Below are 14,147 nucleotides of genomic sequence, written 5' to 3'. Positions count from 1 at the left end.
TTATCAAAATTTAAAATACCATATTAGATTAACTAAAGCAATCACAGCAGGATAAGACAGAGAGCATATCATATTATTACAAATTTGCCGTCTTTTATTAAAGAGCATCACGTGTTGTCTCCGACGCGATCAACAGAAATTGACTGACAGTAAGCATTTTTTTTCTTTGGCGCCCTCAAGTGTTCATTTTCAAGTTGCGCATGATACGTCGTACATTCATTTATAACTGAGCCCTGGGTCAGAAGGACACCTGGCAGCAGTGCACAGCAGACAAAAAAGACAAAAAAAAAAATCTACCCTGACGTTAATCAGCTTCCAATTGATACTTTTTGGCTCAATGAGCATTCCGTTGACAATGATGACGATTCGATATTGATTCCACACAGCACGACCAGTCAACTCAGTTGCTACATAATCTGGATTATCTTCAATTGTCTTCTCAATTTCCTCTAAACGCCCCTCCAGATTGTCTAAAAGGTCAGCAGGTCAGTGACACTACAGATGTGCGAGACACGTGATCACAAAACGGCCGATGCACCGATCCAAGCCAGCTGTTCATTCCCGCAGAAAGCCATCCCCATCCGTCCTCATCTCCTCAGTGTTTGAGATTGCCAGACCCTAGCAGAGGTCAGACACATAGTCAAAATCCTTAAAATAGTCTTGTTCCTTTCGGGAGAGGGTGCGTCGCTCGCGGGGCGGCGTGAGGGTCGGCGCCTCGGCTGTAAACTCCACATCAAAGTTGCTGACGTCTTCTTTTCCTGCGATGGACGGGATGAAAGGAGGCGAGACTTTGCGATGAAGGAGGGCGTCCCAGTCCGTATCCTAAATCAAAAGAGTGTCAGTGTATATAAAAATGTATAAAAAAATAAATAAATTCAAACTCACTCTGAAGAAAGGCTGTTTTTTGACCTCCTCAGCATCTTTTTCTCCAGAGCCAAGCCGCCTTTCAGGATTCCTTCTTAGTAGCTTACAACAGAGCACACAGCAACCAATTTAAAAAACTCTCTGACATCCTGTAAGTAAAAATAATCAGAAGCTCCAATCTCACCCGCCTCATAATGCCAATGCCATCGGTGGAGAGAAAGCGCGGGTAGCGTACTTCATCATTCACGATGCTGTCAAAAACCTCCTCTTCATCATCACCTGGGAAGGGAGACTGAAAAAAAAATGCACGTCTATTATTTCCTACGTGTTGCTGCTCAGTCACTTTTTTAAAATAATCAGAGCGACTCACCTCTCCGACCAACATCTCATAGACGAGCACCCCGAGGCCCCACCAGTCGACTGCTCGGGTATACGAGGTGTCTGTCAGTACTTCCGGGGCCAAAAACTCGGGCGTCCCACAAAATGTGCTGGTCCTGTCCCCATAACCCATGCCTTTGTGCGGGTAAAAAAAAAAACAAGGTTACAATACTTGATGTACTTTAAGGGCTGGATGCTAAAAGTGAAAATGCTAACCTTCTTTACAAAGCCCAAAGTCGGCTATTTTTACGTAACCATTGATATCAAGCAGCAGGTTGTCCAACTTCAGATCTCTGAGAAGAAAAAAATATATAAAATTTAAAAATAAATTACAATTAGAAAAATGATTACATTTATTTCAAACAAAAACTATATCCAATATTTTTGGAAGTTCAAGACTTACCGATAAACAATTTTGTGGTCATGAAGGAATTGGAGACCCAAGACCACACAAGCGGAGTAGAACCTGTGGTAGCCAAAAACATTTCAAGCAACATTTATTACCTCAACATTTATTATCTGCGCCTGACATCTCATCATCAATTTCCCCTTTAATTAATTCTCAAACGAGAACCTGACGCACAGAATAGAACTCACACAGCACGTGGCTCTGAAAAGACGTCCGCGTGGATGTGCATCATGAGGTCCCCTCCTGCCGTGTACTCCATGACGAAACACACGTGTTCTGGCGTCTGGAAACACGCAAACAGGTTGACCAGGAACGGATGGTGGGAGCTGTTGACGGTTTCAAAGATGCGCTTCTCGCACATCAGACTGAGCATAGATACCAGAGGGAGGGAGGGAGGGAGGAAGATGAGAGTGACGTGACGGTTATTACGTTACAACGCAGGGATGGTTATTAGATGAGCGAGCTGGTTTACCTTTCCACTTCATCCCGTGTGACTATGTCTCCTTTTTTCAGAGCTTTGATGGCGTACAGGTCTCCTGTTCGCTTGGATTCCGACAACAGCACCTGGAGAATCCACCAAAGACTTGCTTTACACAATTTAAAAAAAATAAGTAAAACAGATTCGGAGGGCAAAATGGCCACTAGGGGTGATTTAATATATTTCACCACAAAGGGGCAGCATGATCTAATCCGAATATTTGATTTGTTCCAGACTACTATTTTAAATATGCACCAAAAAAAAACAAAAAAAACAGTTTGAAAAGAGCCTCAAGGGTGTCGGTCCATCGTGAAATGAAAAAGGCCACGTTAATACCTTGCCAAAGTGCCCCCTGCCGAGCACCGCTATCAGCTTGAAATCCTGCAAGCAAACGGGGCCTCTGCTTGCTCTGAAAAAGAGATTACACAGATCGTTTGCAGTGCGTGCATTTTCGGTTTAACTTCAATGCATACAGTCAAAAAAAAATATGCAGAAAAAAACTGGAGATTAAACATTAAATGATTCAAGAAAAGCCTCAACCCAAAAACATATTGTGTGCAGGGCTGAGTTTCAGCTGTCATGCTGTGTTGGCCAGATTGCAACAGGATGCGCACAGGTTTCATGTGTAGACACAGAGTGTGTATTTTGGCACCTGCGCAAGGAGTCTCGAGACTGTGATCCGGTCGGGGGGTCAGGAACAGGAACATCCGGCGTGGACGGTGACTCGATGACGGCCGTCTGCTGCTATGGAGCGCCACAAAGTGAAAGCGAGGGAAGAAAGGAGGATGACACAACTGGAGCACAATTCAAATATGTGATTAATATCCCCACTCATTAAAAGTTTTATTATTAAAAATATTAAGATTAAAAAAAACATTTATTTTCCTGTCATGCTAATTAGTTCTCTAAAAAAAAAAAAAAAACTAATTAATCCCTAATGCTCCAATCCATGCCGAACATGCCATCTGCCTTCCCGCTCTAACTCTCCCTGTGCTCATCTGAATCCATGACCCGCTTTTTCTTTAATTACTGTTTGTGCTTGGAAAATGTACAATACATTTCTGGAGGGTTAATGACTCAATCAGTTCTGCAACCGCCCAAATTATTTTTTGTTCTCATTGTATGAGAAATAAACATTTTTTTTATTTTAGCTCTCGTGCCAACTGCACTCAAAAGAGAACCCGCCGTATTTTCTTTCCAACATGACCACTACTTGATTGCATTTGTCGGATTTGGCCTAACTCAAATCAAACACTCCCTTCTATCCTATTAGGATCCATTAAAACCCGTCTCGGTTTGGACTCTTTCGTCTTTCTCTAATTATTCACAACTTTCCATTCTCGCCAGTGAGTGTCACCTTCAGAGCCAAATGTTCCGGATCCAAGTGCAACATGATGGTGTTAAGTCGGGTCACTTTGACCCGTACTCACTCACCGCACTGATCTCAGCTTTGAGGGGAGATTCTGCGTCCAGATTTAGCTTTTCAACTGAAATTTCTCTGCAAACAAAACAACACCAAATGACGAGACTTTTTCTAATCCATCAAAACCCATCTCATCGCATTGGACTCTTCTTACCCAGAGGTGTGTGTGTTGCTTGAAAAGCCAGGTGTGTATGCGGGTGAATTGCTTCCACTCGGGATGGCATTCCGCAAAAGGCGAACCCATGTGCTGATGTCCACGTTCATCTGGCGGGCACGCAGGAACGCCTTACCTGAGACAAAAAGGTTAAAAAAAAAAAAACTTACTTTGCTGTTAACATTTAAATGCTGGTGGACAACAAGTTTTATTGGCAGCGCTCCAAAGGACCTATAGCTAGCTGCATTGTCAGCCGGCTATTATGTGGCTTGGTAATGCATCAAGGCCATCTTGCACACTCTTATGTGGCTCGCTTCCCATTTTGAAATAACATACAAGTCCAGTGTTTTGAGTTCTGAAGCATACCGTGTTGTTTGGAAAAGACATTCTTTTGTCTCTGGAGTCTTCGGCCTCGCTCTATTACTGGGTTGAAAAAGGTGACCTGAGAAAAAATGAATTTCAATTCAGATTCTCATCACTTTCATAAAAATGGCTACTTTTTTTTTTTTGCACTACCTCTGCCAGCAGCAGCCCCTGAGGTTCCAGCGCTAGCTTTACTCGATGTCTTTGATTATCCAAAAACTCCTCCAGCTTCAGGTACTTGAGAGCGCACAAGGAACGGTAATCTCTCCAGTACACAGCTATCTCCAACTCCCTGGACTGATCCAAAAGAAAACAAATTTTGTATATAATTCAGGATGAAATGTACATAATACTGAAACCACTTTATGCAGACATCCACATACAGATTTTTGTTTTTGGACTAATTTGGACAATCCATTCTCACCCTCTCCAGTTCCACGGTGAAGCTTTGGTCCCACGTCTGATCTCCGAATGTTCTCCAAGCGGTCTGACCTACAACTGCGTTCTCCAGCTTCAGCACGGCGCTCACTTCCACTTTAATATGCGCACAAACAGAGGCATAGTTTCATCCATCCAAAGGAAACGGAAGTTCTTCCACATATATTCAAATACATACTCGACAGCTCATCGTTCTTGCCGGGGATCTTCAGGCTCATGCTACTGGTGCTGCGGCTATAGAGGCCACTTAGTTTAAAGGAGGAGCGTCCATCTGCTGGGGAATAAGCGGGAAGAACCACAGGGGTCCCTCTGCTTCTGCCTGGGACAACCTCTGGTAGTCCCACACAGCCCAGAAGATGAACTTGAAGAGTTCCTGCACAGGGAAAAAATATTTTTTTCAATGGCCATCCGTTTTAGTTTTGAGGACCCCGTTAAGTATCCTTGTCCCCTCCCAAAGTTTGTTATTTGGAAATTAATTTTGCATGTCAATTTTGTTATTTTAAGTAGCCCTTGGTGTCTACCTGTGAGAGGTGATGGTTTACTCAGGGTGCTGTACTGGTTGTGAACATAGGGTGTGCTTTGGCGGATGCTGAAAGCTGACGAGGAAGCCAACGCCAGCTCTTCCTTGATCAGACAGGTTTTGGGGTGGTCCTCTGGGAGCTCCAGTAGCCGCTGCTCCAGAGAGCACCTGAGCAGGTCCAGACGCTGGGATGACTCACTCAGACCACACTGCGCCTGTGGTCACACAGAGCAATGTTTTACTGCTCAAGTACTTAACTGTTGATTTGCCAGTCAACTCTGACCTCTGCCATGGCCTTTTTATCTTGGACCTTCCCTGCACCAAGCAATCGCAGCATGTTCTTCGCTCCCTCCGCCATTGCGTGCTCCACGCGGTAATGATGCCACAGCTCCTCCACGCGCAACTCCACCCCACACAGGTCAGGTTTACCTAGCACAAAAAAAGTGGACCTCAACATACCGTGCAATCCTTTTGTCGGCTTTCGTCTCGGACTCAGCCGTCCGTCCGTCCCGAGCCAACCTTCTTTGTCTCTAACCTCTTGCTAAAAGAGAGCCTAGCTCTTAGTTGATGGCCAACATCAAGGGGATCCAGGAACATCAATAAGATTCAAACCAGGAGCTCGAGGGCTATAATGGACGATGTGTCCATCAACGTGTGCACACATCGTGTCTGAGTGTGTTTGACCGCGGCACTGTGAGGTTCTGAAGCCAGAATTGATCCATTACTGGCGGGATCATGAAATATGCAGTGCGACAGGTGGGCGAGCGTTAAAAGGCGACCAGAAAGATGAGCGAGGATGAAAAAGTACAGCGGGATAGGGACCTACATTGGCCATCCTCAGATTGCTCCGTGGCCTGCATGGCCTTTCGGATCTGCATGCGGATGATGTCGATCTTTGTCTTGCTGTCCTGTAGCATCTGCTGAGCTGTCTGAAGAAGTTTCTTGTCCTACAAAAAAAAGCAGAAAGCGAAAGAACCATAAGAATACATTATGCAGAGAAGAGTAAGAGTCAATTTGATGAGTACCTTGGTGGCTCCATTGGCATAAATGGGAATCATGTTTTCGGCACCCTGTTTGACCTTCAATTCAATGTTTAGCTGGCGCTCCAACGCAGCAATGCGGTGTTGGTTGGCGGACGGTCGGCTGATTGAGCCTGGAGACGTAGCAGCATCTGTCAGAGGTTAAGGACATCACTTAATTGATCCGAAAATTACAAAATATGTATTTTCTCTATTATATGCACTGGCGGAGGTAGGGGGGGGACGGGCATGGGGCACTGCCTCCCCCCTGAAATATGCTTGTGCCAGGCCACATAATTGAGTATCTTCCAATTATGACTGGATTTTCTTCCCCATTTCTCCTTACATTTTCAAAGGGAACATATTATGAATCTCTAACAGCTTTCTAAAGAATTTTTGTGGACTTCCTTGGCCCCCCCAGGGCTCCAAATGGAAAAAAAAAACCTAGCTCTGCAAGTGTATCTAGGACAGTGACATTATAGTGACAGGCAGAATAATGAAATGCTCACTAGATGGCAAAATGAACATCATTACTTTTTTAAACTACTTTGTGTGACATTTTCTTTTGGATGGTGTGCAATGAAATAATTTCCAATCCAAAATATATGTGGCCGTTTGGTGGACCAAGCTCAACTTACTCTTCTTTTGGCACGGATGTCTGTGCTGACATTGCTGCTTGTACAGCACATTATGCTGCATATTAAAGTGTTTTATGTTTATTTCAAGACATGAGGTTGTAAAACTGACAAGCTGGTTTATTAATAAGCATTGGCTACTGTTAGCCTTGGTTAATGCTTGTTGTTCAACAAAGTGGTGAATTATGTGATAGCAATTAAAGAATGGCCTTCAGGAAGTGCACCTTGGTTCTCGTTGTGTCCCTTGACCACAATGAGTGCATCAAGCTCCTGCAGCTGGTCTTGGAGATTCTCGAGCTTGCGTTTGGAACTGCGTAGCTGCGAGTCCACCTGTTGGGCATTTCTCTTGTCGGTGGTGGCCCGTCGTAAATTCTCCGCTCCCTCCTTGATCTTGAGCTCCTTGCGGATTTCCCGGCGGATCCTCTCGCGGTACTCGTCCAGGCGCTGTTGCACGCTGGAGTCCGAGAGGTCGGCGTTCTGGTCCAAGCCGAGTTGCTGCAGGACCGACAGCCCGCCTGGATCCGTCTGAAGTTGGGAGAAAAAGAAAAGTCCACTTATCAGATTATTTAGATTGCAAGTGATGTCATTCATTTGCTTTGCCCCCTTATACAAAGAATATAAAGAAAAACAATTCTATACATATATATTTTTTGAAGTTTGGTAGTGTTTATGTAATGTGCAAATAAAATAAATAAAATAAATAAAATAAATAAAATAAATAAAATAAATAAAATAAATAAAATAAATAATGTTACATATCATATAACTTATAATAGTTAAAATAGGAATATAATAAGAATACAATGTTAATACATTTTTCTATAGTAAGAGTAGCACAACTTTTTGGCTGCTCTATTAATGAGAGTGAGGTATTATGAGGCAACGTTGTTAAAAGCTCCTCTGCAGGTAGAAGAATGCTACATAAATGGAGCCCATTTACTCTAAGTGCGTAAACAGCTGAGCCGACATCAGCGCTCCTATGATTAACCCTAACATGATTACGGCAGATTAGAACAGCAGGAATACACATTCTAATCAGGGTCTCATCTGCTTCTGGACGGCTCAAAAGCGGCAGCATTCACATGATGACTCGAGCACGGGGCTCAAGTGGTTGGCAAGAGTTTGTAAATCAAATCTTGAGTTGTGTGAAGTTTGCATATTGTCCTATTGTGGGTTTTCTTTGGGCACTCTGCAGTTGATCATTTTCGTAACGCTTACATGAGCAAGGCAGCAAGAGAATAAAACGAAGCATAAAATGCTAGTCGATTATTTTGACAATCGATTCGTTGTCGATTCATCCATTTTGATAACTTTGGTTTTGCCACTCCCACAAGAAACCTCAGCGGTGACACACCATGAAAGACAGGAAGGGCGAATCTGTCCAGTGACGCACCCGTGTTCATCACAATTCCACTTAATCTCTCGAGTTCTACAACAAAAACGCCCAAGTGGACGACCGCTTCCACGGAAGAGGCGAAATATCTGCGACCCGGCAGAAAAGCGATTCCGATTTCCAAAGACGTGAATGAGGAAGCAGCAGAAAAGAGAAGGGCCGACAAGTCGGCCATGTTGAGCTGAGCTGAAAAATTGCCTACCGACTGATCGCTGTCACTCAGCTCAGTGAGCTCGAGGTCATCCGCAGGTTGATCCCTCACAGAATCCTCTATTGCATCCTCACTAGCCATGTTTGGCCTCTGGCTTGACTCGCCCTCCCCTCGGCAGACGGCTTCCGTACCCTCCACTCAACTAATACGCGGCTCCTCCAAAAAATCCAGACTGGATTTATCACACACTCCAAAGTCTGTCCAACGCCAAAACAAGTGAACGGGGTGGAGAGAGACCAGTGTCGAGCTGTTGGCTTCCTGTTCTGTTCATAGAGGCGTCATGCATACACACACACATGCACACACACTCACAGTATATGCAAGTCTCTGGTGGTTGTGCAAGTGGGAGAGCTCACAGCCACTCAGCTTCCTGTTGCTACCCAAAGCAGAGAGGCGGCATTGTTAAATAAAATTGTGGTCATGTTCAACCAATTGTTCTGCATCTCTAAAAATATAAACAAGGAAAAAAAATAAAGAAAGCCGCATGGGGTATATGCACAGAATACACAATTTCAGTCCGATTAAATGAGCAGAGCTGAGAAACCCCACCAAGGGTAAAAAGGGCAAAACCTTTCCACTGACCTTTAACTAGAAAGGACTTGACATTTCCGCAGTTTTTGTTGTAGACGTCAATAGTTTTTAAAAAAAAAAAAAAGGAGAAAATAAAAAACGAAACGATTGAGCTCCCCCCAGGTGCCAGGCCGCATAATTGACTTTTGGATAGTCACCAATTTCTTTCCACAATACGCCTCGTCCTCAGTAGAGAACATGTAGAGGAGGTTGACCAGAGTCTTCTGATATTGGGTCACAGAAGATAACAAAAAAAAAATACTCACATCCCAGAAGAAAGATGTAACCAGCTGTATTCCTGCGGCTTCTTTCCTCCTTAGCAGTAGCCATGTCTTTATGAGATATTTTGCAGCAGAACCTTTTTGCGTGTTGATTATTACTGATTGCGTGGACATTTTGTTCCCGTGACCCAGCACAACACGGAGCCACCTTTAATCCAAGTAATGAAAGAAGCATCACTAATTGCTTTGCGTCTTTGATACGACACGTGCAATGAGGTGCACCATTTTGACTGGATCGGAACGAATCCTATTTTAGCTTCGGGGGGGGGGGGAGGTCACCACAGCAACATGTTTCCCCCCCACCCCAAAGCAAAGTTACCCTTGTTAAATCTGGCGTCAGAAAAGTCAATACACACACACAAAACAATTGGCTAGTGTCGAGCAATAACACTCATCAGACTGGAATTATAATTTGCACTCTGGTCTGACGTGAATGAGCTAACGGCTTACACAATGTACCTTGGACTGAATGTGTGTTGCCTGATAATCTCTAAAATCCCTCATATTGCAGCGGAAACGTTGCCGCTCAATCTCCTCTTGATGTTTGTGCAACATGGCGGAGATGTATGCGTTATATCGCTCATTACATCACACGCGTTTGGAGAATTAGAACAGGAACGCCAGGTGCCAAAGTGTGTCCGAGTGGATGTTGTGTGTGCGTGTGTGTGTGTGTGTGCGGATGTGCGGATGTGTGTGGTGCACTCCACAGCTGGGGAGGTTCACAGAAAACTGAATGGTATCTTTGTATAGAAGTTGATCTTCAGTAAATGCTTATGTTTGTGCTCCCCGGCTTTGTCCATTGTGAATTTAGCTGCAACAAAAAGTTCCTCTGTTTAGGGAGGAATAAGAATAAAATCCTCTCCTGGAAAATTCTTGCAGGACACATAATGTGTTTCTGTGATTGTTCATTTTGTGGTTCCTTTTCTGTCATGCTTGTTTTGTGACGATTTGCTGCTACAGAAATACGATATGTTTAGTTAGCATTTTAATATCAGGAGGAAAAGGAGCCACCCATTAAATCGGTCCGTTATGGTGTGTCAGCAAGTCTGGACTGTGGGAATGTCGCCGGTTGAAATTCTGAATAACAATATGGGCTGCCTGCATATGTGGATAGACGCACATGCTGCTAATACAGACGTGATACTAACGGACATGCTAAGCAGATTAAAAAAAAAAAAAAAAAAAAAGATGATTGGCACGGAGTCGAGGGGGATAAGAAGCCCATTTTATAATGTGAACCATTATCCCTCTTAACTGATTCTCTCTACTAGCGTAGTAGCGGCAGATGTGAAGCGCTAAATACAAAACACACACGCAAAGCACAACAAATTGTGTCAGATTATGTTAAAATATGTACATAGAACAAAATTAAATGTATTTAATGATTAATTTAATTTTTATCTAATTAATTATTAGTTTGATTTAATTATTCATTTTATTTTTATTTAATTATTCAGTCTGGCATTTCCTCTAAACCCATTTAATACTATACTTTTGTGTGCAACTGAATTTATTATTATTATTTTTTAATCTTCTGAAGCTATTATAATTTGTGCATGGTAAAAATAAACTCTCAAAGAGTCAGAATTAATCACAAGGCAGCCAATAGAGATATTAAGTGAGTCCATGCAACCACAACCCTGTCAAACTTCCTCCTCTCTGGACTTTCCCTTTGCGGACACTGTATCCTATTCATAGAATGCCATTTATCCTCCTTCGGTTACCACTCTCAAAGTTTCCTATGCATTGTTTGTTGGTGGATCCAAAAAAAAAAAAAAAGTCATAATGGCGCCTGGCTGCTTCTGATTGGTGCCACCGTCTCAAAAAAAAAAACTACACGACAACAATGGCGGCGTTTTAGGTTACACTTTCAAAGCCAAGACGTGTATTTGTGCTACGATCTGACCCTCGCTAACATTTCCCCTCTCTCGGCAGGACCGGCCGGGGCAGTGTTACGGCTTCAGCCTCGGGTCTGTACTCATCTTAAACCCGACACCTCTATTGTAGCGCGACAAACAGACTAGCGCCTGATCTCAATACAGTGGCGGGAGAAGCCATCTCAAATGCATCAGGTGGAACCACAACCAGGTCACACAACCTTGGGCTTCTCTCAAAACTAGTTTGGACTTCCTATGGTCATATTCTGAAGAGGTCAAGATAAATCTTACAGGCTATAATTGTCCAACACAGAGGTCATCCATAGCCAGACGCTGACCCAGATACTTTTAAGAACCTCGGTCCGTTACAGTAGTTTCATCGTACAAGTTTGCGTGCACTATTTTAGTTCTTGTAGTGTTTCCATTGAATAATAGAATATAAACTTTGTGTTTGTTATTTTGTAGTCTTAGTCAGGTTATTGTGGAAAAGCAACGCTAATTAAAGTTGGTCTTCTATATATTTGTAGTTTTCTACTGTTCTAATGGTATTGTTATGTTCTGGATCTTGTCTTAAAAAAAATGTTTTATCCTAAAGTGAAACTTTGACTCACGTCACAGACGCAGACATGCCAAAATGACTATTTACTGTGAAAGAGGACCTCAGTCTTCAAAACTATTTATAGTTTGTTTCTACAATTCTTGCTGTTTGTTACAAAACAGAACTTTCCACAGTTATCCCATGTCTGAAATGATCGATTTTAAATCGACATTATTTCCCACAGGTCCAAATATTTAGAAGTAACCCAAGTAGGAGAAGGCAACGAACAACTAATCCAATTGACGAAATGAGAAGGATGTTTTGGAAAACTGCGACCCGCCTCGGAGACACACTCACACCCTCAGCCTCTTTATCTTCTCGTGGCAGAAGTAGAGATGTCATAACACGTGGGAGACAATCGGCTGAGTTCGATGAGGAGCCCTCTCCAAAGTCTTCCGAGGCCATTAAAGAAAATGGAAGAAGCCGCCTTCATTTTGCCGGACGATCGATACAAAAGTCATTTGGCTGCTCCTCTCCACCCAGGAAAGAAGCGGCGGCGGCGGCAGTGGCAGGAGCTCCTCTCCCATGCTCTTACACTTTAAACCCCAAAAGAAATAAACAATTCATGAGCGAGCCAGCAGACTGCATAGCTTCCCCATAACGAACGTTACATTATCAGCTCAGCGCAGTGCTTGTGTCCTTACCGCCATGTTTGATTTACACCCCTGAAGTCATCTGAAGGAGGCGGGCCAAAAAGATAAACAAGCCGCCAGCAAATAAAACGAGCAGAAAATACTTATATCATCCACTCTGTGTGAGGCTGTTGTTAAAAGAAGCAAAAAAAAAAAAAAGGCCAAGTTATTGAGTGGCCTCTACCGACCCCCCCAAAAAATCTAATTACATCGTTATTTTTTCGCTCAAGGTCATAGAGGTCATGCAAGGCCTCCCACTGAGGCCGAATGCGAGAGGGTTCAAGCAACCTCAATCGGAGCGTCTTTATCTGCTACCACTCACTGCTCTGCAATCACCATGACACTATCACTGAATACATTAGAGTGGGCAGAAAAGCCGTCATTGCGGTGCAGGGGGAGCTCGACGATGCTCAACATCTCATTAGCTCCTCTTGCTCATTAGAACTGCATACATTACAATAATATTCAACTTGTTAGTTCCCGAGGATGATGGGGAGACAGCTGGAATGCACTACACTTCCAAGCATCGCTCCAACAGTGGACAAAAATGAAATGAGGGAGAACACAACTAGATGATAACACAAAGATGCACTGTTGATTCAGCCTTAGCTGTGCTGACATTTCGCTCCACACCATCCTGGCTTGGACCGACACCAGGAGACCTGCAACCTGACACACCATATGACACCACGACACCTTCCGATGACTCACTGAAGTCTACCGACGCCAACGACTGTGCATGATATAATCCAAACGGTCACCAAAGGGTGAGAAGTTTGCCTTCTCTAAATTTATTCACACATTCATACGTACAACGAGGCCAACCAAAGTTCACTGACGCTGCATTGGCCCAAAATTTCCCATGATAAAAAACACACTATTTTGCCTTATTAGTATTAATTGGTCAATATTTTTAGTTTTATCCACTTCTTTTCTCTGTTTCTTCATTAAGGAATGGCTCGAACAAGATATAAAGCCCCGCAAATGTTACTATTATTATTTAAAATTTTTGGCTTTTACTTGCAATAAGCCATTGACCCAAAATGAAACTTTCCGAAATGTGCCCAATGACTGAACGTCACAATAAGCTGTGCTGTAAGCCTATTAACGTTAGCAAAATAACATTTTAGACCATCTTTCAAAAGCCCCAGCAGACAAATAAACCAAGTGCAATTTCCATGATCAATCTCAACCTAACGCTCAAGTCATGCACAATAAACTGATTTCTGCAGATGCAAAAAAAAAAAAAATGCAAAAAATGATGAACTTACTTGCAGGTCGTTGGCCATCATGTGCTTCCAGGTGACTCCTATTAGCGCTTGTTTCGTTTTAAAGATCAAATCATGGTGCACTTGCCAGTTTGCGACTAGAAATGGGCCAAACGTCGTATGTGTCAACAAGACTCCAAAAAACTACTCGGAGGAAACGTCAACGTGAACCGGGAGAGGAGATGCTTTAAGCGGAAGGGAGAGAGGAGACCGTTGCCTCCTCGTTGGACCCTGAGCCGCATCGCGTTGTGCAGCGTGTCTTGCAGTGCTGTGAGCGTGGGGAAGCGGTGTGATCATCTTCTGGAGATGGTCACCCACCGGAGTCACCACCAGACACCGCGGACCCCCAGGGACATGTCCGCCACCTTACGCGTACTCCTGACCTGCCACCGTTGAACAGCTGCTCAAGGGAGGGCGGAACGAGCGTCAAGTTACCTAAGTAACATAAAGGAAAAGAAGCACTTCCGGTTTTACCTTTAAAAATAAAACGGGTGCGTCCTCCCCTCAAGCTATCCATCCGTTTTGTACTGGGAAAATTTGTGAGTCACTAAAAAAATGACCTAAAACTAAAAACTGCTTGTAAATATTTTCAGAATTGGTCACTGCTCTGCATTGAATATAAAATTAACATTGGGA

The 14,147-nt window shown here is 43.5% G+C and overlaps 1 protein-coding gene across 7 annotated transcripts; it reads right to left on the bottom strand.

Annotated features, from left to right (window-relative positions):
* Positions 1-71: 71 nt before the first annotated feature.
* Positions 72-13,920, bottom strand: pkn1b (protein kinase N1b). Of its 7 annotated transcripts, none has more exons than XM_061303425.1 (22): positions 11,909-12,108; positions 6,906-7,206; positions 6,053-6,198; positions 5,854-5,974; positions 5,311-5,456; positions 5,029-5,242; positions 4,686-4,880; positions 4,494-4,603; positions 4,223-4,366; positions 4,073-4,148; positions 3,707-3,842; positions 3,564-3,627; positions 2,782-2,873; positions 2,466-2,538; positions 2,124-2,215; positions 1,840-2,016; positions 1,646-1,708; positions 1,459-1,535; positions 1,235-1,377; positions 1,049-1,156; positions 886-966; positions 72-822 (listed from the first exon to the last, which is right to left on the bottom strand). In XM_061303425.1, the coding sequence occupies exons 1-22, from the start codon at positions 12,014-12,016 to the stop codon at positions 619-621; spliced, it is 2,871 nt and encodes a 956-aa protein (XP_061159409.1). In that variant the 5' UTR covers positions 12,017-12,108; the 3' UTR covers positions 72-618. The 7 variants fall into 7 exon arrangements, 6 of the variants coding, with proteins under 6 accessions (XP_061159409.1, XP_061159411.1, XP_061159410.1 ...); XM_061303427.1 differs by lacking the exon at positions 11,909-12,108 and adding an exon at positions 8,277-8,627 and having other exon boundaries at positions 2,782-2,870; XM_061303426.1 differs by lacking the exon at positions 11,909-12,108 and adding an exon at positions 13,515-13,920 and having other exon boundaries at positions 1,049-1,377.
* Between the last annotated feature and the right edge of the window lie 227 nt (positions 13,921-14,147).

This window comes from Syngnathus typhle, linkage group LG17 (genome assembly GCF_033458585.1).
Source record: "Syngnathus typhle isolate RoL2023-S1 ecotype Sweden linkage group LG17, RoL_Styp_1.0, whole genome shotgun sequence".
Lineage (NCBI taxonomy): Eukaryota > Metazoa > Chordata > Actinopteri > Syngnathiformes > Syngnathidae > Syngnathus > Syngnathus typhle.
The sequence above is the reverse complement of the archived record's forward strand: the minus strand, read 5'-3'. Positions and strand labels throughout refer to the sequence as shown.